Genomic DNA, 27,773 nt, shown 5'->3' with positions numbered 1-27,773 from the left:
CGGGTGCGGGATGGGAGCAGGGCGGCTCGGCATGGCCGGTCCCGCTCCGGGCAGGGTGTCGGGGCCGCCCCGCTCGGTGCCGGGGCATGTGCGGCGGGTGGAGGGATGGCTGCTTTGTTGGGGAGATTAATCGAGAATTGCGGAGCAGGGGAGAGGGAGTCAAAGTGTTACGTAACACGTTTTCATTACCGCTGCGAAGTCATCTTGAGCCCAAATCTTGTTATTTCGCTGGAACCGGTGGCTGCAGAACGCCGGTCGCACGGCCCCGCAGCCCACGAACACCGGGCATGGAGCCGGTCCCGGTGGGACACGCATAGGTACAGCGCGGCGGGTTAGGCAAGTGAGACCGTAAGGAAAAGTCCGCTACTGTGAGGTTCACGATCCATTTCTGCCCCCCCCCCCCATCCATGACTATGTATTGAAGAAGCCCTGGTTCGTGTGGGCAGGGGGGGCACAGCCTGCCCCGGCCTCTCCGCTGCGAGCAGGGCAGTGGGTTGGGGTCTCAGCACTCAATGGGTCCCACACAGCAGCCCTGCTCCCACCGGGATCTGTGGCTGCTCCACAGGGAGCAGGACTCGGCACCCTAGATGGCTGCAGGGTGAGTGGGGGGATGCGACCCCCCCACCAGTCCTACCCCACGCAGCAACTAGAGTAGCCCAACATGGCTGCGGCTTTGGGGTGCGGGGGGGAGGCAGGCAGGGCCCCCCCATTGCCGCGGATGCTGCGAGAGGCCTTTGTCCATCGCCCTTGGGAGCCGCCAGAGGCTTTGTCCCTCTGCCTGGGCTTTGGCTGGCGTCCGGGAGGGTGAAACTTGAACTGAGGTTTTGCCTGTGCCGAGGAGCCCTCGGCTTTTGTTTCACACTCGCGTGTGCCGTGCACAGTGTTCCAGAGGCTCGTGGCAGCCCAGCTCCCTGTATCCCCATCTGATGGCGGCCCGGGCAGGCAAACACCTTCCCAGAGACATCCATCCGGCCGGCCGTCTGCCGAGGATGCGCTGCTGCGTGTGGGAAGGACAGAGTCTCCCGGGAGTCTGCGGTGATGTAGTGACCTTAGGGATTGCTCCTAGGGAAAGCACCCGAGACGGTTTGATTTTGGATGTCTGAAAAGCCGGTGGAGCTGGAGGGCTGGTTCCCGAGGCTCTGATCTTGCAAACAGAGGATGGATGCCCTCTGCTTTCTTATTTTGCAAAGAGTTTAGCAATGAGGGTAGGAGCCTTCTGGTCGCTTCTCTCCTTGGTTTTGCCTTGTGAGTTTCTTTGGTGTGTACCCTGGATTCCCAGTGCCAGGCTGTCCTCTGCCACCTCCTCAGCTTCCAGCCCCTCCGTGTTTTATTTTTAATAAGAGGTAACTTTACTGCTAACCTTGCCTGCTGCTCTCACTTCACTCTTAATTGCTTCTGGCTTTATTTCTGACATTTCCCATGTCGTTTCCCCTCATTTTCTTCAAGACTGCTAGAAAAATCGCTCCGAGAGAAGCAGCAGATCCTTCCAGCGCCCATTTCACCCCGTACAGTCTGTGCCCAGAGCTGCCGATGGTACCATACCGCTCCGGCCAAGCCGGGTTCCTTCTGCCTGGGGCAGCAGGAGCTGCCTGACCTTGGGGCCAGCCTTGCTGTTGCACTGCGGAGGGTGAGACCTGCAGACCCGGAGTCACCTGGCCCTTGGTCCTGCATGGAGCAGCTCGGTGCTGCCTGGTCCTGAGCATGGGCACCGTGGGGCATGGGTCTGTCATTTGGGGGTACGGCAGCGACTGTGGCTCCCCGCGTGTGCACCAACATATGTGTGCGTGCATGCGTCTGCGTCAGTGCCTGCGCCTGCCTGGCAGGGCACGGCAGCTTTCTGCAGCGTGCTGTCTGCCTGGCTTCCAGCGCTGGCTGAGGACTTCCCTTCCGTCGCTCCGAATGTAATACTTTAAACAATATGCCACGATTTTTAACAGCGTTTAGCTCCGGAGTGATTTGCAGTAGGAGTAAAAACACCATGTGCAATTCCTTCCCGCTTGTATAAAACCACTCGTTAAAAGCATACATCCCTGCGCGTTGGCACTGAGGAAACTTTATGGGCCTTGTAGATCCTGCCAAAGCAAACATTTTCCATGAATTTCACTCATCAAGTTCACGCTGTCAAATGTAGATTCAGCCGCTCGTCAAAGATGCAAGCCTTGCAGTCTGGAAAGTAATGAGAGCAGTAAGCAGTGGGAGTTAATGGCCTCCACTGAGGAGTCCTTACTCATCCTGCATCCATGCAGGGGCTGAGCTGGCTGCTCTCAGGTGAATTGATTGCCACCGAAATGCGGCTGGTGTCACCGGCTATGATACTTAACAGCCACGATAATGCTCCAATAAACTGCGCTTTTATGCAGCGGTTCATCCTTCCCAACTGGCAGCAATTCCACAGATGAGGCAGCGGGATTGTGCGGGGCTCGAGCAGCCTCTTCCGAGGAGCATGAGCAATCGTTGTAATAGCACCAGGGCCATCACGTTGCATTGATGGTGTCTCAGTGGGGTGATGGGTGGGATACACCATGGCCACGGAGCTGCTGCTCGCCTGGGGTGCTCCAGGGACTGCTCTGTGTCATGGGATGGGGGAGCTTCCACCCATCTGCCCCATGCTCCGCAGCACCACAGCCTGGGTTTGCTTTCTCATCAGCTGAAAGGGAGCTGCTGATGATCCCTCAAAGCCCAGCCCATAGAAGAGAGCCACAGTGAGAGAGAGACAAGCTCTCCAGGTGGCCCGATAACCTCCTTCCTGCCTCTCCTCGCCCAGGTTGATCCGGGAGGTTTCCCGGCATGGCTCATTGACAGTCGTGTCTGTGTGGATGTGAGCGGCTCCGCGCAACAGCTCCGCGGGGTGTGAATAATCCACGGGACTCCCGACAGGTCTGAGGTTCATTATGGAAATGTATGCATGCCTGAGCCTTGAAACGCAGCAAACGGGAGCAGGGCTGCGAGGAAAGATTACGGGAATCAATATGCTGAGCCGGAGGAGCGGGAGCTGCTCCGCTCCAGGTCGCGGTACTTGTTATTCCCGTTAAGGGCTGACGATGCTGAAGTGGGTTCCAGCAGTTCAAGCCCAACAGAGTTTGGGTTTGAGACCAAAACTCTCCCAGCAGGATAACTCCTGGAAGCTGAGTGTGTTGGGTGGGATCAGCAGGGAGGATGGAGCAGCCTCATCAGCGCTTTTGCCCCCTCATTTAAAACACAAGGTTTTTCCTTCCTCCTTCCTCGGACGGTACCGCAGGGAGAGGGTGACCTGGTGGGTCTTCTGGGGGATGCTCCCGAAGCTGCTGCTTTGGCCTTTCTTCACCTCAGGGTCATGGTTTTCATCGGAGTGATTTTTTTCACTGGAATAATATAAAACACTGGACCTGAACTGCCTCCTTAAAAACGGAATCTGAGTTGTTATGAATATTTCCTGTGGCTCTTACCAGGACCTGCACCTACAGACTTTGATAGCTTACATAATTTCCCGTGATGGAGATGTACTTCATCTAATTTCACTTTGAAATGCATTGATTAAATCAGAACTGCTGGGAGATTTAAACTGAGTCTCTGTGGCCTGAACTTAACTGTGGGAGGTTTACCTGCCTTCATCCTTCAACATTAATTTGGTTTTATGAGGATTCCTCGTGAAATGAGGTTTTGTCTGCCACTGAGTCGCTGCTGCTTTCCGGGTTTATCAATTTCTTCCCATGGCCCCAGTGGCTCTACAAGAAGAAGATGTGCTAAAGCCTCCTTCCAGCATGGTGCTGGATGCCTTCGCCTGGAGCCGTGCAGTGAGGACCATGGGTGTTTCTGGTGAGGCTTCAGCTCTCTCCAGTGCGTCTTGCCCAAGCTGGAGGTGAATCACCTGCGCTGCCCATGGCAGGACCAGTGATGCTGCAGTGAAGCTCTCGCCTGGGATTGTGGGGTGCAGTGCTCATAGAGCACGGTGGAGACCTGCAGTGGTACCCTCAAGTGCAGGAGGATGTGTCCTCTCATCACCACCAAGTGATTTGGCCTCTCTGGTACCAAGCAACAGCGGGGAAAGAAGAAATCCAGCCTGACTAGAGGTGGATGAGCTGTTTTGTGGAAATAAGCAGGGACAGGGACACTGAGGCCCTTCCCAGCAGAGCAGTGGGTTGTGCATCCCCAGCCTTCGAGCCTGGCTCTGGTTTTCCACCCAAGACCACCGACTGCCTTTGGGCCAGCGCCCCACCAAAATTCACTGGCAGAGGCTTCCCCAGCCTCTGCCTTTGCTCGCTGTGCTGGAGGAATTCAGTAGACTTCAAAAAAAACCCCAGGTACATGAAAAAAATAAAGCTTGTCATTCATAGAGTGTTCGTTTTCAACTCTGATCTGCAGAATGTCTCATTGTGACTTGGAAATGATGTGTAGGCAGGAGATGTACTTTGACATGCGACGGTTTTTGTTGGTCTCTCTCGGCAGCTCTGTGTTCCTGGCAGCGCTGTGGCATCCCCAGCGGTGCTGTGTCCATCCTGCCCTGGCTGCTGGTGTGTCCCCATGAGCGATGCTGCTGGCATGCCCGATCCTGCTCGGTGCTGTGGGCAGCATCATCCCCTGGAGCTGTGTCTCACAGGAGTGGGCAGCGAAAGCTGCTCGCCAGTTCCTACTGAAGAAGCTGGCTGGCAGTGAGGAGAGGCAGAATCCCTGCTCCAAGCCCTGGGCGAAGCTTCCATGGGATGAGACTTGGCTGTGGCCAAGTGGCAAGTGGGAGCGATGAAGCCTTTCCTCTGCTGGCTTCCCTGTAAAGGTTGAGTAGAAGCTGCTTTGGGAACAGTATGTAGCTGGGAGCAGCGACACGCTTCCAGCAAGAGAAATCCAAGTTTGGACCCTGGAGGTGGAAAAAATGGAGTTTGTTGGGGTCCATGTCCCCTAATATACAGGAAGTGCAGGGATGGGGATGTGCTGGCACAGGGACCCATGGCAGGGAGTGTGCCTGGGGACGCTGTCAGAGCCACTCATGCTGTGCCATGCCATGCAGGAATGTGGTTTTGTGGAGTTCATCTACAGTCTCATTGGGATCAGTCCCTCTCATCCATGCATGGCTTTGGCCGTGCTTCCCATTGTGCAGCCTCCCGGGGTGTTCAGGAGGACCTCCACAGCTCCAGCCGTGGCTTATGGCCCTATAAATAGGAATCGTGGCAGCGTGATGCTGGCTTAGCAACAGCGCGAGGCTCTCGTGGCTGGGTGTAGGAGGGCTGAGGGCTGGCTGCTTGCAGACAGTGTTTGAGGCTCCCTTAAGAGCCAACAGCACTAATTGATGTCACCGTTTGACTGCGTGTCGCTCAGGTTGAAGACAGGGCAAGGTCGGGGGGAGCGCAGGGGATCCCCTGGGATTTGCCTGCCTGGAGAACCGAGCCCGCGGCTTCCTTAGGGACATGTTCCTCTAATTATCAGAGCCCCACGTATGACTCCAGCCCTGCTCCCGGTGCCTGCAGTGGCATCTCTGCCTCCATCTGCAGGACTCAAGTAATGGAGCGTGGGTTAATTGACGTGGATCAGGGCACGCACTTAAGTGTCCACCGAAATGTGGGTGATTAATGCTGGGAACCGAGGCTGCGCTTCCCGCTGGGATCATGGTCGTTCTCTTCCTCTCCCGGCAGCCCCCGAAGCTTGGCTGGGTGTTACACAGGGAAGCGTTGCCATGTCAGATGCTGGCAAGTGTTATTTTAGAAAGAGCTCCCAAGCAGAATAAACCCATTTTCTACAAGCAGTTGCCTTTCATGGGTTTCCTTATGAAGCTTTCTCCGGGAAGGATGAGGATGAGTTACTCATCTTCTTGTTTCTTGGCTTCATAAAAGGTTCTCTGCTCCTTTAGCGTCCTCCAATGTGAAGTACTCTGGGTTCCAATCAAAGTGACATATTCTCTGGCAAAATCAATTTTGCTAATTTTGATGGATGAGGGTGGAAATGCTTCTCATGGGGATGTTCTGTTCAGGCATCCAGTGGGAAGGGATGCAATTCCATGTTCTTCCCTTTCACCCTGCTAGCATGTGGACCCGGCAAAGGGGGGTGTGCAGGAAGGGGAGATGCAATAACCCACAGAGGTTTGCAGGAGGCAATGAGGGATGCGGGAGCTCTGCCGATCCGCCTAGCAGAAAATTCCATCTCTTCTCTGGAGATAACGCTCGGGAAAGTTTAATCTCTCCCGCAACAGGGATGTTTTTGTAATAAATGCAAAGCACAGTGATATCTGACTCACTGGCAATTAGGCTCCGGAGGGTGTGTGCCCACAAACAGCACCGTGGTCTCTGGGCATTTGATTGACTCACCTGCACCTCGATCCGATGGGATTTCGCTCCCATGAGCTGCCCGGATGCTGTCCACGTGGTGAGGTGGCCATGGCAGGGAGAACTGCTCTCCTCTGTGGAAAAGAAGATTGGTTGGTGCTAAAAGAGGATTTAAACCTCTGTATGGAAGGATCAAGAGTCTTTGCCCTGGATTTTGTTCTCGCTGCCTTTGCTTTCTATTTTGCTTTGGCTTTTTCTCCATCTTTTTTTGGCCGTTCTCTTTTCCATGTGGAGCGTGTCAAGCTGTGAGCCTTGGCCAGCAGCGGGACGTCCTGCTGCGGGGCTGGGCAGAGCTTCCCAGCACATCCGGAGCATTGGGAGCATCCCTGCTGCAGTCGGAGCCTTGGACGGGCGCTGTGCTCCCCTCCCTTGCACCTCAGCTCTCTGCCTTGGCTTCCTCCAGGTTTTCCTATTGACGTTTCACACTTTCAGAGAGTACTCTGCTGCTTCTATCTTTTTATTGTATTTCTTGCTCCATAAAAGCCATCTGTCCCTCTGTCTGCTTTTAGAAGCTTTGTTCTTCTCTTCTCCTCCACTTCTGTAGGAGTTTCTGGAGCTTTTGAAACTCTTTGTGCTCTCCCTGTCTCCATTCCCTGGAATGGCTGCTGAGGTTCTGGGGCAGCCTCTGCATCCCGGGCTGCCAGGGCCACTGGGGTCTTCCCAGGAGAAAGCCAGGTTTGGATCATGGTTAGAATGGGGAGCAGCTCTACCAGGAGAGCACATTGGTCGGATTTCCCAGGGTTTCCAGCGGGGTCAGTGCTTGTCTTCACACCTGGGAAAGTGGATCTTTTAGGAGATCATCATTAAAACCCCATTGGAAGATGTTTCTCCCTGGACGTTCCCATAGTCTCTGGTACCTCCCGTTGATGTGGTGTCTTGGCGGGCATTGGTGGACTCCGGTGTGTGGCTCTGGCAAAGCTCCGCGCTGTGTTCCAGCAATACAATGGACCTCGTTTAATTATTCGGATTTAAAGCTCGTTAAGCTGCTGCTTCAGATGTACCGCACTAACTGGTCTTAGGTTCTTAGATCAAAGCGTTTCCTGTGTGTGCTGTAATGACACACTTGAGCACATCAATTTAGAAAATAAGATAAGTGCTGGGTGTATTTACCGGTGAAGCGGTGGTGTGAAAGGGCGGTGGAAGCGGTACCTTGCACCATGGTCTTCCTCTCTGTAGGTCCTTCCAGAGCTGCTGGGTTGAAATAGCAGCTTTCTCTTGAAATCACTGTGCCTTTATGGATAATGGGCTTCAGGGGAGTAAAACCCCTTGTGAATCTCCTGATCCAGTCTGGGATCAGGTCTGTTGCAGTCCTGGCCTTCACCCCTCAGGCCTTGGCAGGGAGAACCCCTTTCCTGTTGTCCCATTCTGCAGTGCTTCAGCTTTGCATCCCACTCACGGGATGCTTTGTCCAAGAAGGCAGCCTTAGCATCCCGCAGAAACCTGCCTTGTCCATGGGTGGGTTATACAGGGGTAGATGTGTGGCAAAGGAAGAAAATTCCCAAGCAAATCAGCGGAATGAGAAGCTCCTTTGTGCCAAGTGGAACCGCACTGTCCTCCCTTGAGCCTGTATCTGCATTAGGGAGCCACTAAACCAAACTTAGTTATTCTGTGCGGCACTAGGGCTGATCTCTAAGCTCCTGGGTTTAGTGCTCTTGTGCATCTGTCCCAGTCCCTTCCCTTCAGCAGGCTGGTTTTTAGTGTGCTTGGTAAAAGCAGGAAGTGTTCTCTGCTCTTGCGGTGGTGGGAGCGTGTCCCATGTGCTTCCAGGATGGTGTTAGTGAGTGAAGACCAGGAAGGATGTGCATGAGGTGGTGCGATACAGGAGGAGGTTTAGATCGAAGCTAAAATAAAGGAAACCCCCCTAATTTCCTTAGGTTTATGGGATTATTGCCAAGAATGGAGCTTGAGGCTGTGGTGATTCAACAAGATTTTTGGTGGGTTTGGAAATCCGAGGCAAACTTCCCGGCAAGTTGTGTCTGACCCGGAGCTCTTCCTGCTGCCTGATCCCCAATGCGGAATTCGGGGGGGGAGGACGAGTGGGAGAAGCCGGCGGCAGGTGCAGGTTTGGGCTGGAAATCCAGCGCTCACAAACGCCCTTTATCCAGGCGGGACAAAAGGCGAGTGTTCTCCTGACGGGTGGATGAAGCGCCCCAGTGTCCGGCCCTGCCACGCTAAATGCGCGCAGTGTTTGCCGTGCCGGCCGGGGGATGCTCCAGCGGGACACGGAGCTGCCGCGTTCCATGGAAGCGCTCGGGGTGGTTCATTGCCCAGCACTGCACGGGCAGCGAGCGCAGGCAGCTCGGGGCAGCTTGCCCAAGCCCTGCCTGGCGGCGTCTGGCAGATGAAACCGCAGCCGCTGGGTCTTCCCAGGGGAGCCAGACCGCGCAGGGAGCTCCTTCTGCCGGAGCCACAGCCGGTGAATCACCAAGCGCCGGCTTTGCACGGAGATGTGCCGGAGACGTGTCTGTGTCTGAAGGTGCTTGCTGGCTGCTGGGCTCCTCAGCGCTCCTCAAACTCCATCTGAAACAATCCTGCGGGAATGGGGGAAGCACGCGGCAGCAGATGCTGTGCCCTTTTAGAGCAGGTCGAGCGATCTGGGATGGTGGTGCTCGCGCTCATCCTGGGGCCTCTGCGGGCGCTCAGCACCCCTCAGTCCTGTTGGCTTCCTTTAAATCTTTGATGATGGGAGCTGAACTTGAAACCCAGGGTGAAAGGTTGGCTTAGCTACGGCAGCGACCACGCACGTCAAGCAAACCTTTTACCTTCACTGCGCCGAGTACTCCCAATCTGTTCTGTCCTTTTTCCTCTTCCCCACGTTGCTCTGCAAGGCTGTGGCATGGGATGTACTGGAGGGGTCCAGCACCATCCCTGGGATGCTGCATTTGGGGCTTTGCCCTTTGCCTCTGGCGAAGGACAGAGGCCCTGCGGGCGAGAGCAGCTCTGCTGCGCCAGGGCTGTTCGCTGACAGCTTTGGCAGGGTCTGCACCTCCCGCATCAGCATATTGGCGGTACCGCTGGGTATTAATTATGCCTTCCACACTCACGGCTATTCACATGTTAAAATTGTTTATTTGCAGCTGGCTGAGCTCAAGACAGAGGCAGAAAAGCGAGCGGCTCCACTTGGCTGCCCTCCGGCCCCCTGTTCCTCCATGGGATGCGGCTCCCCAGGATCCGGCTGCTCTATCCCAGCATCTCCATCCTGGGGAGGACGCGCAGCTCCCCAGCCCTGGTGACCTCTTTCTGCCTTGTTTTCCTGGGAAAACAGGCGCTGTCTGTGGCAGCGTGGTGGGGAGGATTCAGCCTATTTCACCCTCTGCTGATTTCCTTTCATGATAAATCCCATCCCCTCCGTTGTGGGAAGTGGTGTCAGTTTAATTACTTGTGGGGAGAAGGGGGAGAGCAGAGGAACTTAGGACTTGTTTTAAATATCACTTTTATTAGCAGGTAATCCTGAAGCTCAGTTCTGTAATATAGATAGGTAGTGATGTGGCACATTTAATTTACCTAGGTGCTACTGTGTGTCAGCTTTTGTGCCTTAATTCCCAATCCCGGCTTTAGAGAGCTTGGCTGCCATAGTTTCACAAATTTTTAGTGATCTTGGAAGAAGTCGTGGCTGCGGCTGGTGCAGTGAGCAGTAAAACCGCAGTTCCCATTGGATCTGGGTTCAGAGTGATGTGTCCTGGAGCAAAACATCATTTAGGAGAGAGGTGCTTGGGTCTGTGGTGCCTGTGGTCCTGCGCCTCCACTGCCAGCACGCAGGGGAGTGGAATGGGATGCAGTGGGTGCTGTGCACCCCACTGGGGTGGTCCATGGGGTCTCCTGCAACTCACCACATGCCTTTTGGCACCCATCCATGCTGCCCTTTCAGCCTTCCTTCCTCCTGGCCCTGTGAGGGTCCCATTCCAGCACATAGTGAACCAGTGATGCTCCAATGCTCTATTGCCATGGCGATGGCTGGTGGTGTCACGGCAAAGGACAGTGGCTGCGCTGCAGGGACCCTCATGCACCAAAGCGGGGCTGGAGAGTGGCTGTGGTGGGCATCAGGTCTGTCATCCCCATCTTGGCGAGGACACACAATTGCAGGCCAAGTATCTGCCACCACCACCAAAGCTTTCGCATCTTCCCGTCGCTCCAGCGTGAAAGTCACCTGCTGGGATGCAGCGGCCTCATTCTTTTTCCACACAAAGGCAGAGAGTTCCTGCACGTACTCAAAACGTGCTGTGTTCCGAACACCTTTGTAGGACACTGCCCGTCCTACTGACAAAGATGCTTTTGCTAGAGTGTGGCTCCCACTTCCCAGCTGTGTCTTGCCTGGAACAAGCAGACATCACCCCATCCTTCCAGCCACAGCTGCTGCTTGTGCTCTGGGCATTCACAGCAATATTTTTGCCTATGTCTTGCTCGACGTTTGGAGCTGGGAAATGCTCCGAGTTCGTAAATCACCCCAACAAGGACATAACCTTGATTCTCTGTGCAATACCAATAGATCACCTAACAGGAGGCGTGAAATGGAAGAATGGCTCCATTTGTATAATTCTGCATTAAAAATCAGCCTATTCTGCATTTAACGCTGCCTGTGAAGTGTCTCCGCAGTGACAGGGAGAAAGGGGCCGGTGCTGGAGAGCAGACAAGTACCTTATGAGAGGGACACAAATAGGCACCTCACGCTGGTGCTGCCCCAGGCTGCACACTTAAGGGAGCCTGCGGAGGCTGTGGGAAGCGGGTTCCGTGCAGAGCCTGCAGGCTGCTGATGGGTTGTGTTCTGCATTGGTCAGAGCTGCTCTGAGACCATGATCCTGGTTAGTTGCTTGGATGGATTACTGAACCCAGGGGTTCAGTGAGTCGCTGGGCAGTGGGTTTGGGTTCAGGGCTGGAATGCAGGTCCAGGGCTGCCTTTCCCAGGCCACTGCTTCCCATGTTTATAAGGTAGTCACAGGACAGAGATAATCTTGTGTTTTTAGCAATCTGAGATCACTAATTACCAAAGCATTTCTCGTGGGTGTTGTGCTCCTCAAGCTGCTCAGGGGCTTCTGGCTGTGCATGGAGCTTCATCAGGGTGGGAGGGATTCAGTCATCCTGGCTTTCCTGGTTGGAAGGAGCTGAAGGCACATGGGGCTGGTGGCAAGAGCCGCAGCATCACTGCGCCAGCCCAGGATGTGGAAGCGTCCCGGCAGCCTCTTCTGACCAGCAAAGAGCATGGCAAGCTTGCGTCCTCCAGCCTCCTTGAAATTAATCTCTTAAGCGCCAGCTTTCCTCCTCCTCAAAACATGTGAAAGGATTTGAAAAGGGGGTTTCATGGGGAGAAGTCTGGAATGGTGGGAAGGCTGCGGCGACTCCGTCTGAAACACCTTCGTGCCAGTAACATCGCCTTTAAAGCGGAGATTGGCTCAGTTGGGCTCTGGAACCCTGGAGTGCTTAACGAGCATGATCCTGTAATTAGCCAAGTAGTTTCCTTGAAATCTGCTCTTGCACTTCTCGGGAAGCACAGGTAAATATTTGTAGGTGTTTCCCTTATGGCGTGAGAACACGGCTGCCTCCATCCATCAAGCTGTGGGAGCGGATCTGTGGTTCACGGGAGCGAAGGCTTTGGATGTGGGGGGTGAAGAAGGGATTTCACCTTCTCAAGTAGCTCCACTGCTCATTTCTTTTTTAACCCAATTTCAGAGTTTTGTTGAATTTTTCCTTGACTTTGAGAAGTGTTTTGGGATAACATTCCCATCACCTCCAAGATGGATAAAGGAATAACATGAAGGCTGCCCATGCTCCCCATCTCTCTTTGCAATGGAAAAACAGTTGTGTGTTTGTGTTCATGAAGAACCAAAATCCTGATTTCCAGAGGATTGAACGAGCAGTGTAATCATGGCCCTGCCTGGTGCATCCTGCAGCCCCGCTCTGTGGGCTGTGCTTGGGGACGTGTCTCTTGCCACCTGCTTGATGAGGACCAGGGCAGCAGGAGGGGTGTTGGGGTGAGGGCCGGGTGGTCCTGCCGCTGGCGCTGCCGCATCCCGCCGCCGCCGCGCCGAGCACATCGCGCTGCGTTGCCTAGACAACGGCAACTCCTACACGCTGCTATTTATTCTGAAGGACACTTGCTCTTATCTGTTGTTGCAAAGCCCTCAGAAGATCGCATGCCACGCAGAATTCCTCTGAGGTAATTGGACTCGCTGCTCCTGTCCCAAAAGCCGCTCTCTGGAGATGTGCTGGCCAGCAGGGTGGCCAGGAGGATGCTCCTGGGGTGACAGCCGCTTGGCCAGCATCCCTTGAGGGTCGCCCTCACCATCCTTGGGGCAGGACGGGGTGCTGCCCACCCTGAGCTGTGGGTGTCCCCCATCAGCTTAGGCTCTGGCCTGAGAGTGATGCCAGGAGCAAGGGACACCCATGGGCTCTGGTGTCACCCATCACTGCCTGGCCATGCTTGGGCACGAGTGTCTGGCATGACCCACGTGAAGCTGGGGGTTGTACGTTATGTTGTCCCATGCGTCCTGCTGACGCTGCAGGGAGCAGCACAGGGATGCTCGGGCAGGTCCCGTGCAGAACCAAACCCCCACGAGCTCAGGGCTGCTGTTGCTGCAGCTTGAGAATGTCACAAGCAGGCAGGAGGGAATGGGAAGAGGGGGGAAAAGAGAGTTTTCCCTGTGAGCTGCCCCTGCTGGGTACCAGCAATTTGGCTTTTGGGTGCTTCCATGGGGTGGCTGGGATTTAGTAAGCATCAGGTTTGGGTTGGGTGCATCTTCCTGTGCCTTGTTCAGTGGCTGTTCATAAAATCGTGCCACCACCATCATCTTTTGGGTGGTTTGACTTTTTTGAAGCCTTGAAACCCTTCCTCCCCCAGCCTGAACTATTTTGGTTTCTGTTATCTGTTTCTGGCTCTTCCCTTTCTCCTTCTGCGCTCTTCCCCTGCGTCACCTTACTCCTCCCCAAAATAAATGCTGTTACGCTTTGAAAAAACACCCAATTAGGGACAAAAAAGCCAAGAGATCCTCTGAGCAGAAAAAGGCTGGGCCCGGGAGTATCCAGGTCAGCTCCTTTAGCTTCATTTGCTCACGCACGGAGGGAGTGCATGAATGCCTGTGTCAAGCAGATGCACGTTTTGTTGTGCTACCACGGGCTGTGCGGGGTGCAGCTCTGCGGAGGATTAGTCTATTTAGCCATGTAAAGCTCTCATTAACTCCTGCTGAGTTCGACAAAAGTCCTTCTTGTGTAAAAGCTGAATAAAATGGAGTAAAGATTTCTGGGCTTTGGCCTAATGATGTTTTCTGCTGGGGAAGAAAAAAAAAAAGGGAGAACAAGAAGAATATGCATATCTGGCATTTTCTTGCCATGAAACACGGTGCTTCACGTGGGGGAGCATCTTAGGAGGAGGCGTGAGTGGAGCAAAAGCTCGGAAGGTGCAGAGCCCCTGAGGAGGGGAGGATGGGGCTGCTCGTCCTTCCCTGCTAGGTCAGGGGCTGTGCTGAGGAAACTGGGTCACATTCAGTGCAGGGGGATGCTCCTACCACTGTGTGGGTGACCGCCGTGGTGGGAGATGGGTTACATGTGCAAACGTAAGAGTCCAGGAATCTTCTGCTTCAGCTCATGGAGGGATTGATTCCCCTGCCCACTGAGGGCTTGTACCTCGGCTTGGAGAGCCGGGGAGCAGAGACCGGGGTTCCCAAGAGTCCTGCAGTGTAGAGAACCTCCTGGAGTGCAGCTCATGCTGCTGGTGCTGTTTGTGCCATCTGCTTTAGGGAATTCATCTGAAAGAGCTGAGTTTGGGCAATGCAGGCGCTGGCTGCGTTTTATGGTACATCTTCACATCACAAAGTGACCGAAGAGCAGCAAAGCTGGGGTCTCGGATCAGGGTACTTGATCATGGTGGTGGGTTTTGCGGTGGCAGAGTGCCCGGTGATGCTGTTTCAGGAGGGAGGGTGATGGCACCGCTTTGGGGGCTGTGTTGGGTGGCCCATGCTGGGATGGATCACTGAGTTGCTCCTCTGCCTTTCTAACACGGTCTCTGTCTCTCCACAGGTCAGGTTGCCCGCTCGGAAGCCATGCTTGGATTTTAATAGCCATGTTCCACCTAGCCATGGACCTCACCAGCTGCCAGCCCCCAGCCAGCGGTGCCGGCGGGAGGCTCTCACCGCGGCCGGCGCTCCGGCACAGACTGTCCCGTGGCTCACTGTGGGACACGGGGAGCACAGAGGAGCTGCGGCACCCCGGACTCCCCTGGACCTGCGCGCCCCCGACCCCCCCGCAGAGACCCCGCTCCCGCCGGCCGCCCCCCGCCACCCCGCTGCCCCCCGGCCACCACCCGCACCGGCCACGCTCCCGGAGGGGCCGGCGGCAACTGCGCGGCCGCGGCTTCGCCCCACGGGACGGGCGACCCACGGTGCTGCCCGAGGTCATTGTGTGGGGCCCCACGGGCGAGGAGGACTCCCTGGAGAGCAGCACGCTGCCCGGCGCCTTCGCCACCGCTGCCGCCGCCACTACCACCACCGCTGCCGCCACCACTGCCACCACCACCACCGCTGCTGCCACCGCCGCCACGCCGCCCCACGTGCCCCCCAGCACCCCGGCTCCTGCGCCCGGTGGGGACGTGCCCCGCAGCAGCCCCGGCCGCACCAGCACCGCCGAGCCGGCCGCCGGCCACAGCAGCGGTGGCAAGGATGCTCGCCCACCCCGCGGGCTGGGAGACAGCACAGGTAGGGTCTGCCGGGGCGGTGGGGAAACAGGGGTGGTTTGGGGGTCACCGCGGTGTGAGGTTCCCAGTGGCATCACACAGAAGAGATGTGTGATGTTAAATAAGAGCGCTCAGAAGGCAAGCGGCTGCTCTGCTCTGTGGCTTGTATCCGAGGTGTTTTCTACCAGCTCTCTGTGTTTCCCATTAGCGGTCTCCAGCCCTAGTCCGTCGCCTGTAATCGTGTTCAGCGCGGCGCTCGGCACAGCAGTGCGTCTCCCCAGCTCTGTCTGCTGTGTGGACATGGATGGGAAAGCTGCTTCCCATTTATTTCAAATTATATTTGTTATTGCCGGTATTAAACCGTGGGATATCGCTGTGGAGTTTACAGAATGTACTCACTGTGCATCGGCTGCTTTTAGCCCACAGTGATTTTCTGGTTGAATCAAAGAAGAATTTTACGGCCTAATCTTAATCCCAGTTAGTTTATCTAGCCTGGCCTGCTTGGCAGAAGGAGAGGAGGCATCCATGATGTTGTTGCTGACTTAAGGGAGGTATTTATAGCGGCGAAAATCTCCCAACCTACACACCTTTTAAATAAAAGAGTGGAATTGGCTGGACAGATTAGCGAGGGAGTATCGGTGACGAGTGCTGGTGCGAGGGCTCACTGCGTGCTGAGATCTTCAGCCTCAGCTGCCCACCGAGGGGCACTGAGGATGATGCTATCGAGACACCAAACCTGCCATGGTCGGTGCCTCGGTGGCATTGTCCGGTTGGGTGCGTGGGGTCCGGGGGGCTCGTTGCTGGTTGCGGCAGCAGCACGTGGAATGTCGGCTCCCGGCACGTGCTGGTGCGCGGTGACTGGAGTCGACTGCTTGGTTTCGGTGAGGATGAGCCGGTGCTGCCGGTGTTGGCGTCGGCAGAGAGCTGCAGCCCCGGCAGCCTCCCGGGGGACCGGCTGCTTTAATCTGCCAGCTCTTAGCTCTCATTAGGGCCTTTTTCCAGGATTGGAGTTTTTGCTAATTAACTTCTTTGTGCCGAGTGGTGAATACGATAAACTCCTTCCCGGTGCTAAAGGGCCTTTTTGATCTCAGCCTGGCCACCCTAAATTGAAAAGCACCAGAGGTCTGGATCTGTTTCTCTATCCACGGCTGGGGCTGAGTGCCCAGGATTGCTCCCATGGGAAGCACCAAGCCCTCACTGCACCTCGGAACGAGTGTTCCGGTGCCTGCAAGCACTGGCCGTGCCATTGCCGGTGTTGCTGGCGATGCGCCCATACATTTTTCAGGCCCGGTTCGTCTCCGTTGTGTAAGCTTTAGCAGCTGGAAGTGTTTGTTCTCTGCTGCGAAAAACATATGGCTACAAATTAGGATTAGGTAACTTGCCTGTACTTTTCATTTGCCTCAGCAAGCATTGCCAGCCTTCATCCTGTAAAGTGATGCACATCGCAATGGGTGCCTGAGGCGGGTGCAGAGGGAGGGAAGGAGGGAAGGATGCTGTGCTTGCTGCCTGTGGTCCTTTGGCTTCCCCTCGGGTTAGGCTGGTCCCACTTGCTTGTGGCACCCAAGGGAGCTGGGGACTCCGCGCTCCCAAGCACCCAGCAGCACCCGTTCCCATTGGATCAGGTGCTGCCATCATGCTAATGAAGGTGATGCTTCACTGCCATCCCCTTGCTTCCCAGCATGCGTTGCCAGGAAGGGATTTGCTACTGGTGATGCTGGGGGGGAGACCTGGTGATGGATGGGGGACCGTGGGGGTCGGCAGGGTGGGAGTGCATCACGAAGGCAGCAGCACTTGCTTAGACGAGCAGTGAAAGCAATCCTGCTCACTTAGATCTTCCTTGTGCCCCACTCCTCCTCGCTGAAGAAGGCAGCAAAAAAGCCAAAAACAATGTGTCTGTGACTCATGAGCAGCAAAACACAAGCTTAGAAAAATTCCCCCGGAATAGGAAACACTGCGCAGGTAGGGAGGAGAGGAGGAGGCAAGCAGTTCCATGCAGTGTTGGTATTGCTGCTTTGTGCAGTGGGTGCTGCCGGGGATGCTCTGGGTCACCCACTGCTCAGGTGCCTTTGTCCCGGTGCCACCTCCACCTGCCCGGCGCCTGGCAGCGTGCGATGGCAGTCAGATGGGGACGCAATATGTTCACCCAGGCGTGGTTTGTGCTTATGCTTTCAAAAACGTGCTTCCTTTTTCGGGGGCTGTCAGAGTCGGTTTAGGCTGGAGCTTAGAAGGAGAGGAATAATTAACATGCCAGCATGCAGTGAGAGGGAAGGGCCGTGGGGAGCTTTACCGGGGCGGATGCTCCGCGTGCGGGATCAGCTCCTCCACCAAGGCTGAGCATCCTCCTGTACCGTGGGCCGAAAACAAAAAAAGAAGAGAAGAATGAATCAGAGGCTGTGAGAGCAAAGGCAGGAGTTGCGCTGGCTGCGCTGTCCGAGGCTCTCCTCTCAGTATTATTAGAATAAAGCCGTCTTTAATTAAACCTTTAAGTGCTTTATAAGGCAAAAGACTTTATGTGCCGTCTGCTGCTCTTAATGGCGATTTGATTGCTGGTACGCAATGAGTTTGGCACCGTGCTCTGCTTGGGAAGGGGCAGAGGTAGGGGTTTAATAGCTGGGGGTGCTCTGGATGGGGGCAGGAGGCTGTGTGGGTGCTGGTGTGGGCCCCAGAACGTCTTCTGCTCCTTCCCCACCACCGTCCAGGAGCATATTGGGAATAAATAATCCTAAAGGGACATTAGCTTCCCCGCTGGGACACGACCCTGCCTTCAGAAAGAGTGTGCGGGAGAGGGGGCGCTGGATGCAAACAGATAGCGGATGCAAAAGGCTTCAAAGGAATTAATTAAAGATAAAATGTGTTTAAAAGAAAACCCTGGGCGGTCGGGACGGAGCCGCCTCTTTGATCCGCGGTGCAGAGGCGTGGGGAGCCGCTGGAGCTGGGGGCCAGACGGGAGGTGAGGGGCTGGAGGGTACCCCCTGCACCAGCACCCACCGGTTGCCCTTCCCGGGGGTTCCCACAGGATCCTTTGTAAGTCTGAAGGATGAGGATGATGGCTGAAGCAGGAAAGGAATGCAGCCGTGAGCTGAGCTCTCCCTGGCAAGGGAGAAGGCACTGTCTCCCCTGGGATTAGCAGATGCTGTCATGCGTGTGTGCCCTCTCCCACGTGTGCCTGAACGAGCCAGGAGCTCGCCTCTGCTGCTCTCACAAGTATTTATTGCTCAGTGATATTTGCTGTAACACCTGAGCAGATAAGTCCCAGTGTCTTTAGCTTAAGCCTCTAGGATCTTCATTCTTGGCAAGAATATTTCTCCGCAGCAGCAGGAGGAGGATATTCTCCTTTCATCAGTCCCAACCCCAAATACCAGGAGGTTTCCAGGAATCTTGGTGAGGTTTTTTTGCTGAAGAGCTGTATTTTCACTTCAGCTCTTCAGCTCACTGGGCTGGGTCTCAGAGCTGAGCACCCTGATTTACCAGGTGCAAAACTAAGGGGTTTTGCCAGCCCAAACGTTGCTTCAAAGGCAAGAGGGGTGTTCAAGGAGGTTCTGCAGGTCAGGCAGCCCCAGGCTTTGTACCAGAGCAGGGTTTTACAGGACTCCTGCCATGTCTCCTCCCCTCTATTTAACCCTCGTGTTTTCATAGTTTTTGTAATTATTTTCCTTCCAAGCTATTAAACAGCAGTAGGGTTTGACTGATCCCCCCTGGGAAAGGCCGTTCATGGCTGTGATTGCAGCAGAACTGCCACATAACACTCTTGATTGAATTTTTCTGTCCAAAAGCAGCTTTATCAGCTGGAGGAAGCTTTCAGGGATCAGATGCAGTTTCTGATGGCTGGGAAGCTGTAAAGCCTCTTGAGTCCAGTTGGTTTTCCCTGCGATGCTCGGGAGGAGGTATCCTGGTGCCATGGCAGGGATGAGGATGGAATGCTGAGCCCCGTGAGAAGACCCCGCTTTAGGGAAAGCCCCTTTAGCAGCCACTGGCACTGATGTCCCTATGTCCAGAGGCAGCTGGGGATGATGCCCAGAGCAGGCGGGTGGCCAGTTGCCAGGTTCATGTGCCCCATTGACCAGTGGTCACCCACTGCTCTGCCGTTGCCCACTCCCGGCCGAAGATGCCGTACCCGGTGCTGCAGACTGGGGAGGCTCTGTGGAGGGATCACTCGGCTCTTCCAGCCGTATTTTGCCTGCTGGGATGCCAGCAGAGAGCCAGCCCCAGTGCCATAGGCAGTTGCTGAGCCCTCCAAGAGGAATCCCTGGCAGTGTTCAAGGCCAGGTTGGACACAGGGGCTTGGAGCAACCTGCTCTAGTGGAAGGTGTCCCTGCCCGTGGCAGGGGTTGGAGCTGGATGAGCTTTAAGGCCCATTCATCCCAAACCAGTCTGTGCTTCTATGCATCTTGCAGGCAGCAGGTACTGACCAGCCCATCATGCTGGGAGATGCAGTGGGACTAGCTGCTGATGTGGTACCAAGTGTGGGGCAGGGCTGAGGTGGTGGCTCCGACACCAGTTGTTGGCTTCTGCGCGGGCTGTGATGCTCACCATGGAAATCACTTAGGAGGTTATTTTGGCCAGGAACAATTGCCATGGCACCGATTCTGTCTGTGTTTTCATGGTTTCCCTCTCTAAAAGCTCTTCAGCCACTCCTGGGAGCCAGTTCCTTTTTTGATGCTCATTACTGGGAGCCTGTTTGGGACAGTACTTATCATCACTCCCCAGCTTGGTGTGATGCTTTGCTTGAGCGAGAGGAAGAGGTGTGCACATGTAAATCCTGGTGCCATCACCGCTTCCCTCTCCATCACCCCTGCGATGCCATACAGGGCTGGCAGACACAGCCCTAGCTTATACTTGGGAGACTTCCCTTCTTTTGGCATTATGATTCAAAGTGGGAGTTGTAGGAAGGTTGAGGCAGAGGAAGGAGCAAGGAAGGCATCCTCACGGCACGGGTGCAGGAAGGTGCAGCAGGTATTTGGAGTGTCTGTTGTTTTCTACCACTAAGGGTAACTCAGATTACACTCTCCAAAATAAAGCAGAGCTGTTTTTTCCTCTCTTAATTTTATGCATCTCCGAGGCCTTGACGAGGGTCTTCAAAGAGTTGCGGCTCGTAGCTGTTTTTATTGGGAAAATGAAAAATACGGTCTCCCTAACCAGAGCTGTTGAAATAAAGGCCTTGGGGGAGAGAGGTTCTCTTTGTTTTTAATTAAGAGCTTATATCTCCTGTTCGCTGCCGTTGCGCACTTCTGCAGCAGCAAGACATTAGCCTCGAATGGATTTTCTCATGGAATTAATTCCGTTGATGCAGAGCTGTCCGGGAGCCATTTCAAAAGGTGACCAGAAAGGCCAAAACTCAGCGCTTTCATCTCACTGGCAAATAGATGGTCTTTAAAATAACATATAAAACCAGGCCCTGGCGTTTGCTTGCTTTGAGGAGATGGGGTTTTCCTGGAATGTGCGTACGTCAGGGCTGCGTTTTACAGGCTGAGGCAGAGCTGCTGCCCATGGGGAGCTGAGGTTGGGTCTTTCACCGCAGGATGGGACCTGAAGACCCCATTGAGAGCAGAGCACATTCGGACAGTACAGCAGTGGAAAAACCCAGCACTATTTGAGTGTTTCTGAGGGTTCAAAGAGCGCCTTTGAAGAGCTTTCCCTCCTGGCAGGCGACACGTGAAATTCTGCTGCACCAGCAGAAGCGCAAGGGTTTGGACACACTTTCAATTCCATTAAATACTTCTCCTGTAATTACCCTCCAGTTAAATGGTCACTGCGTCAAATTGCCTGGTAAAAGCCTGGTGAGAGGGAGCCGCTCACGGTCCATATGCAGGGATGAGGCGTTGGCAGCCGGTGCCGGACGGGGTGGCCCTCTCCGGTGCCATTCCCAGTGCCAGCCCCGGCCCTGTCGGCGCCTCCTTTATTCACCGGTTATTAACGTGTAATTAAGGGAGCGACGGGTTCTGTAGCTCATTGGGATCTGAGCTTTACCACGTGCAATGTTTGCCATAGAGATGAGGAAACAAAACCAAGCCATCAGAATTCCTGCTTCCATGTTCTTCCCTGCAGCTTGCCCCATGTGCTGGGTGCACGGGCTCTCACTGTGAGCTACACGTGTGCCAGGCGGCTTCCCACGCTGGAGGAGGAGGGTAATTTTCCTTTATGAGCTATTGATTTTATCCTCCAGGTCCCTTTCCTCCAGACAGAGTGGGCTCCTAGGGCCGTGTTTAAAATAATGCTTTGCTCCTTGGAATCATCTCTCTTCTCTTGCCTTTTTCCCTGGGGGTGGTGTCCCAGATGGGATGTTCCCTTCTCCCATGGATATCCCATCCATGAACACGTTCTCTTGCAGATGGGGTGTTTCTGTTTGATTTTGCTCTATGCAGTTCTATATGTTCCTGTGAAGGTCTAGAGGAAAGGATATGAGATATCGAGGAAAGGATTTGATATATTTGCAAAGTAAGAGTAAAGACCTGTTAGCCTTTATTGCAGTGGGCATTGCTATAGGGATTCCCAGGAAACCATCCATCGAGTCCCGTTCCCTCTTTCCATCATTGCCATGGTTAATACTGTTGGGAAAATAATCTCCTGTCCCCTTGAAATCCCCCCGGGCTCTGGTGCAGAATTAATATGTGATGTGAAGGAACTTTCTTCTATGCCGGTACATATGGCAACTTATGTATGTGATGGAGTCTAAAATTATCCAGCCCTTCTTAAAACCCATGTGTCCTGCTCCAAAGAGCTGCCATCCTTCCCGGCGCTCAGCCACCTGCAATCTGTTCTGCCTGCGCCTTCCCCATGATGTAAGTGCAGGGATTAATTGCATCCTTAGGTTCTCCCGCGTCCCTGCCGCCTCTTCCTCTGCTCCTGTCTTTGCAGAAGGTCTCATCCCAACGCCGCTCCTGTTCTCAAAGGGATCGGGCACTGGGCTGGGTTTGTTTTATTTTTAGAGCCTTTCCTTTCCTCTTTGTCGGCAGTGTCCCACTGGGACCCGCTCCAAGATTGCCGCGAAGGATGCGCCGGCACCGGGGTGGGCGTCACTCCTGACCCGGCACACGTGGCGCGGGCTGGGAGCTGCTGGCTGCGCTCCTCGGCTCCGTCAGGACACGGCTCCTCTCGCATCCATCCTCCAGGTTTCCCAAGTGCTAGGCCAGAAACCTTCTCCACATCTCACCTTCAGGAGGTGGGGAGCCCTGTGGCGTTATCCCTGTGAATTACCTTGGGAAGTGGAATCCGAAGGCAGAGCAGCAAACTCTGCTCTGGCTCCCCAGACACTTGTGGGGAAGCTGGGACAGCCCAGTGGCTGCTCCCTGGTGTTGAGACCTGCTGGAGTTGGTGCAGGGATGCTGGGTCCTCCCAGCCCTCTGCTCCCAGGTCCCCAGCCCTTGCGGTCACATCCTAACCTGCTCTGTGTTCCGGCAGCCTTGGTGGCTGAGCCAATTGAAGTGTAATTGGGAGGAAATGGAGGAAATGGGTCATTTGCAAAATAGGTGCTTGAGTTGACAGAGAAAAATAACCTTGGCATGTTCCTGTCCCTTTGTGCTCAGCTTTGCCAGGCTGTGGGTGAGCAGCCATCCGTCTGTCCATCTGATGGCTCCTCAGGGAGGCAATGTGTGGCTGGAAGCCCTGGGGAGCAGAACAAGAACCTCCAAATACGTGGGGGCTGCAGCATCCTGCATCTCCTGTGTTTTGGGCTCTTGCCTTCTGCTGTCTCGGCACTGGGACCATGCCAGGAACCAAAAGCCAGTGTTTCAGAAGTGTTTGCCTTCTGGAAGTCGTTACTCCTCCGTCCTGCCTCTAGAAAACCCCTTTGCCGGTGATGTCCACCACATCCCGCTCCAGACAACATCCTGTCCTTAAACCCAGCCAGATCCCTGCTCTCTTCTCCAGCTCTTCTCCCAGATCTCCCTTGCATATCTGCTGGGAAAGTGGAAGAAGCGCTACAAGATGCTGGGTGCGTGCTGCATTTCAGAACCCTTTCTGCTTTAGTTTTGGAGGTGAGTGCTCTTGGTCTGCTGGATGCCAGAGCTTAGTGGTCACCAGGGTGGGTGCCAATCCATTGCTCCTGTACCTGGTAACATGGTGTTCCCTGCTGGCAAGTGCTTTCCGAGTGCTGGGTGTGTTTTGGTGGATAGACTCCCCAAAGGTGACCTTGGTTTTGTTGTATTAGACTGTCAAGACTCTCATTGCGGAGTGTTTGATTTACAAGCAGCATTTCTCCCTTGATGAGTGTTGTTGGCAGCGTGGGAGCAGGCAGGGACCCCAACCCCCCCGGGGTACAGGGATGAGCAGAGCTGGGTGAGATGCGATAATGAGTTCCCAGGGAGTGAAAACTTGTGTCCTTTGAGAGCAGCAGCGGAGTAGCAGGCATGATCCCAGGTTTAAAATACCACTGATGAATCTGGCCTAATTACCCAGCCCGATGCTTGGGCTGCTGCTTAGTCTCCTGGGAGCATGCCCTGAGTGGGGTGCACTGTGCTGGAAGCTGGCAGCCACAGCATGGCCCTGAATCCACTGCTTGGGAACGTGGGAGAGCACTGGGCAGCATTCCTGTAGGAGCATAGGGATGCTCTGTGCAAAGTCCCTGCAGAAAGCGGTGCTCAGGGCTGTGGAGGGGGCACATGCTGTCCCCAGTGTGTCTCTCCCGGGAGGGTTTTCCACCCACTGTTGCTGCTGCTGGGGAAGGGATGGGTGTATGTACAACAGCCGGGTGGGCAGTGTCTGCCCACCTCATGGAATCACAGACTGGTTTGGGTTGAAGAGAACTGGATCCAGTTCCAACCTCCTGCTGCGGGCAGGGACACCTTCCACTAGACCAGGTTGCTCCAAGCCCCATCCTCACCCTCACCCATGGGCAGTGGCTCGGAGCCTGTGCACGATTCTGTGGAAAGAAGCAGCCACGCACACCCGAAATAGCTGGGAGTGCTGCGCATGTATTGCACAGGTCCATATATACGTATATGTTTATAAAAATACAGATATAAAAAGCTGCTTCTTTTCCTGCCATGCCAACACGTACTTACTTATTAAAAATACCATCCATCAGGAGCTGCAACATCTGTTTGTGAAAAATAGCACATCCTTGGGCCGCAGCCAGGAAAATCATTTCATTACGAAATTGCAACTGTAAAGCAGCACAAAATCACAAACATACTGTACATCGAGATGCTTTTGTTTCCAAACTGCTCATTAGGAATGATACACGAGCCAAAATTATACCCTGTGTAAGGTGAATTAGGAGAAAATGAGCCCATCCGACCTTCTAAGTGAGCAGCAGTTAGTGCGGTAATTATTATCTCTGGTTAATCCTGCACCCACTGCAAGGCTGTGCTCAAGTTTCCCTTTCCGTCCCGGAGGGGATACGGCTTCACATCTCTTCCGTTCTTCGTGCCTAATTCGGGCTGACAAGGAACATACTTGAGAGGATAGGAAATGAGAAGCTGGGCTTAGAGAGTCTTCTCTGTAAGCAGGGAGAGGATCGCGTCTGCCGGAGCTGGGAGGCGGTGGGGGCTCTGCTCGTCCTTCCCGGGATCCCCTTGGCTCCCATCCCCATTCCCTCTCGTTTCTTCTCTCTGCAGGTCTGGCGGTTCATCAGATAATCACTATTACTGTGTCCCTCATCATGGTCATAGCCGCTCTGATAACAACTCTTGTCTTAAAAAATTGGTAAGGTCCCTCCTGGGTCTCTTGGGATGGGGAGGATGGTGCGGGGATGGGACAGGGTGGGGATGGGGGAGCCCTTTCCATTAATAGCTATGGGTGCTAACGCCTGCAGCATCCGCCGGGATGGCTTTGGAAAGGCATTGCAGGAGAAAATGGGGGGTTTATAGTGACATCTCCAAAGGGGGCTGAAGCACCCGGGTTCGCTGTGCTGTGGGGACCAGCACGTGGCCAGGGTCACTGTCCGGGTCCCACGTGGGGCACATGCACAGCGCTGCTCCAGGGTTGAGTCGCTGCCACATGATGCCACATGGTGAGGTCAAAGTCATGCATTTGGCCACAGCAAGAGCTCCCGCAGGGTGCCGGGACCTGCCCCGTGCCCGCTGGCATCTCCTCAGCAGCCTTGCTTAAGCAGCTTTGCTGCTGCTCCTTAAATCCCCAGCCTGGCTCAGCAAGGAATTGTGTTTTCTGACCTTCCCCGTGACTCCGGGGATGGAAGGGCACCTTCTGAGCCCCTCGGATGATGCTGGATTGAAGTGTGCCCCATCCCCTGGAGCGCTCGTGTGCTTCTCCAGCTTCATTTGCTTCCGTTTATTCTCTCAGTGTGGCTGGGGCGTACGGCAAAATAGGTTAGTGCTTCGCTTCAGGCGCTCATGGCTTTACCTATTTTCCCAGGGAAACTGGCCTACTTTGAGGTCAGTGCTGCTGGTGGAGGGATTCGGATGCAGCTCTGGGCTGGTGGGAGAGCTGCTGTGGTGGGTTTTGTCCTACAGCAGCTCCTCCTGCCCACCCGAGCTCTCCATGGGCACCACAGCAAACCGATTCCTGCACCCAGGAGGGAATTAGAGAAGCGGGTGGATGAAGAAGCCGGCTCATTCCCCGGGATTAGAGGAAAACCTATTTGCAGGGCTATGGAGGCATCTTAATCTTGGCAGAGCTGTAGTGCAGCATTGCAGCCGGCCACAGTGCGGGGTTACTTGCCCTTACAGCTGAGTTTGCTTTGCTGGGAACAAGCCCATGGGGAGACATCAGAAGTGCAGCCAGGGATGCTTGTTTCTGTGTCTCAGATGGGGTTTACTTGACTAAACTTCCCTCATTGTAGTAGTATTTCAGTGGAGGATATGGGGAAATACTTTATCAGGGGTTTTTCTCTAATAGCAGTCGTAAGCCGTATGTATCATTGATCCGGCTGACCACAGCTTAGCAGAACAGCTCCAGTAACCTCATGCTGAGGCCAAAAAGGGCAAACAAATAAAAACAGCAATCAGTGTAGAACAGAAATTGTTTACCATGGGTGAGATGGGGAAATGAGCAGGGAACCCCCACAAGCGAGCGCGGTGTCCCAGGCAGAAAGCAGCACTCCATGAGTTTGCTTAGCTCCAGCATTTGCCAAACAGTTCTGGTGTTTTAGGGCAGGTATTGGGCTGCCCTCAGTGCTGCTGGCACAGGCAAGGGCTGGACACACGCTTGGTCCCCTGTCCCAGGCAGGATGTGGTCTGTGCCCCCATCCTTTGGCCCGTGCTGGTGCCCTTGGGTGAGAGGTGAGCGATGGCTGAGCCACACCAGTGTCCTCCTTGTCGTTACTCCTGCAACGTGCCCGGAAGCTGGTGGTTATTTCTGGGGCTGTCTCTTTGGATTGCATCAGCCAGTGCAGGGCAAGATGTGCCCCGGTGCTGCTGCTGCTCCTGGAGGAGCCCCACACTCCTAGCCCTGCAGGTCTCCCTCCTCAGGCAGCACCAGCATCCCCAGGTCCCACTGCCCCTGGAGTTGTGACCTTCCCAAACTCCAGCATTGCGATAGGCGCTGTCAATCCCATTCAGGGAAAAAGTGACATCTTAATTAAATCAGCATCCAGACCCTTAAACAGGACCAGCCTGATCGAGGATGGGTTCCTGCTGCCTGGTGCTCTCCTTGTTTCCTACATGCTGAACCAGGAGCGGTGATCCTGGTGGAGTTAGCGGGAAGCAGCCATCCCTGTGCCGAGGGGGAGCATTTCTGCCGTGCCAGACTGGGCTCCGAGCTTATTTATCCCCATAAGTTAAAACCTTCAGGTGCCTCCCAAATGGAAAGGATTTCACTTCACTGTTCTCCCCTACATCTTTTCACTTAAAAGGCGGCTTTCATTTCCTGCAGGTATAAAAGAATGACTTGTTAAGTCATTCCTCTGATGGTAAAAAGCCCGCATCTAAAATTTAAATGTGATCCTTAAAAACAAGCCGAGCCAAGTGACTGCCTGATCGTGGCTGATCTTCCCAAAGCACCCGAATCCTAATCTAGCACTGAGCGAGGTGCACTAACGGCCCATAAGGCGAGCTTATGTCCCTCCCTGTCCCGTAGCTGCGCGCAGAGCGGGCGCCCGCGGCGCAACAGCCACCAGCGCAAGCTGGACCAGCAGGAGGAGAGCTGCCAGAACCTGACCGACTTCGCGCCCGCGCGCGTGCCCAGCGCCCTCGACATCTTCACCGCCTACAACGAGACGCTGCAGTGCTCCCATGAGTGCGTCCGCACCCCCGTGCCCGTCTACGCGGAGGAGGCGCTGCGCTCGCCCGGGGACTATAAAACAACCTTCAATGGAAACAGGTAAGGCGGGATGGGGAGAGCCGTGCCGCGCCGGTGCTGGTTCCCAAGGGGAGATGCCTGTTGGCCCGGGGACACGTGGCAGCGTGGCTTCCTCCGGCTCTCTGAGCTGTGATGCTCATTGATGGACGTTGCTTGGTGACATCCATCCTTATCAGCAGGATGAGGGCTTCATTGGCCACATAGGCAGCTCTGTCCTCAGCATCACCCTAGAATATCACAGAATCATAGAATGGAATCAGAATTACCTGGGTTGGAAAAGACCTTTAAGATGATCAAGTCTAACCAGCAAGCCCCGGTAGTGTTGAGCACCGCACGTTTTCCTGCTCCCACCAGCACATAAAATGCCACTGGATCCATCTTCCAGCATCCGTGCTGTCTCCTGAGTGGCATCGTAAAAGCCGTTGGTCTGGGAATGAGCGGGGTGATTAATGGAGGAGCCAAATGAGCCGTTAGTCTGGCGTGAAATAATGATGCATTAACAAGGGGGCTTGGGAGCAGCTGGTGGCGCAGGGTGAAAGCACGAGCGCTTCTCTGCGTGCCCCATGTCTGTCAAGGAGGGGTGGTCAGCAGGCTTGGCTCCCCGAGCCCATTCACTGGGTGCTGCTGTG

The 27,773-nt window shown here is 54.8% G+C and overlaps 1 protein-coding gene across 1 annotated transcript in view; it reads left to right on the top strand.

Annotated features, from left to right (window-relative positions):
- AJAP1 (adherens junctions associated protein 1) overlaps positions 1-27,773 on the top strand; it is a 38,509-nt gene that overhangs the window by 415 nt on the left and 10,321 nt on the right. The window contains exons 2-4 of the mRNA XM_030507867.1: positions 14,298-14,971; positions 24,504-24,591; positions 26,923-27,165. Of these exons, the coding sequence (XP_030363727.1) occupies positions 14,298-14,971; positions 24,504-24,591; positions 26,923-27,165 (1,005 nt within the window). The remainder of the gene's footprint in view (positions 1-14,297; positions 14,972-24,503; positions 24,592-26,922; positions 27,166-27,773) is intronic.

This window comes from Strigops habroptila, chromosome 16 (assembly GCF_004027225.2).
Source record: "Strigops habroptila isolate Jane chromosome 16, bStrHab1.2.pri, whole genome shotgun sequence".
Lineage (NCBI taxonomy): Eukaryota > Metazoa > Chordata > Aves > Psittaciformes > Psittacidae > Strigops > Strigops habroptila.
The sequence above is the reverse complement of the archived record's forward strand: the minus strand, read 5'-3'. Positions and strand labels throughout refer to the sequence as shown.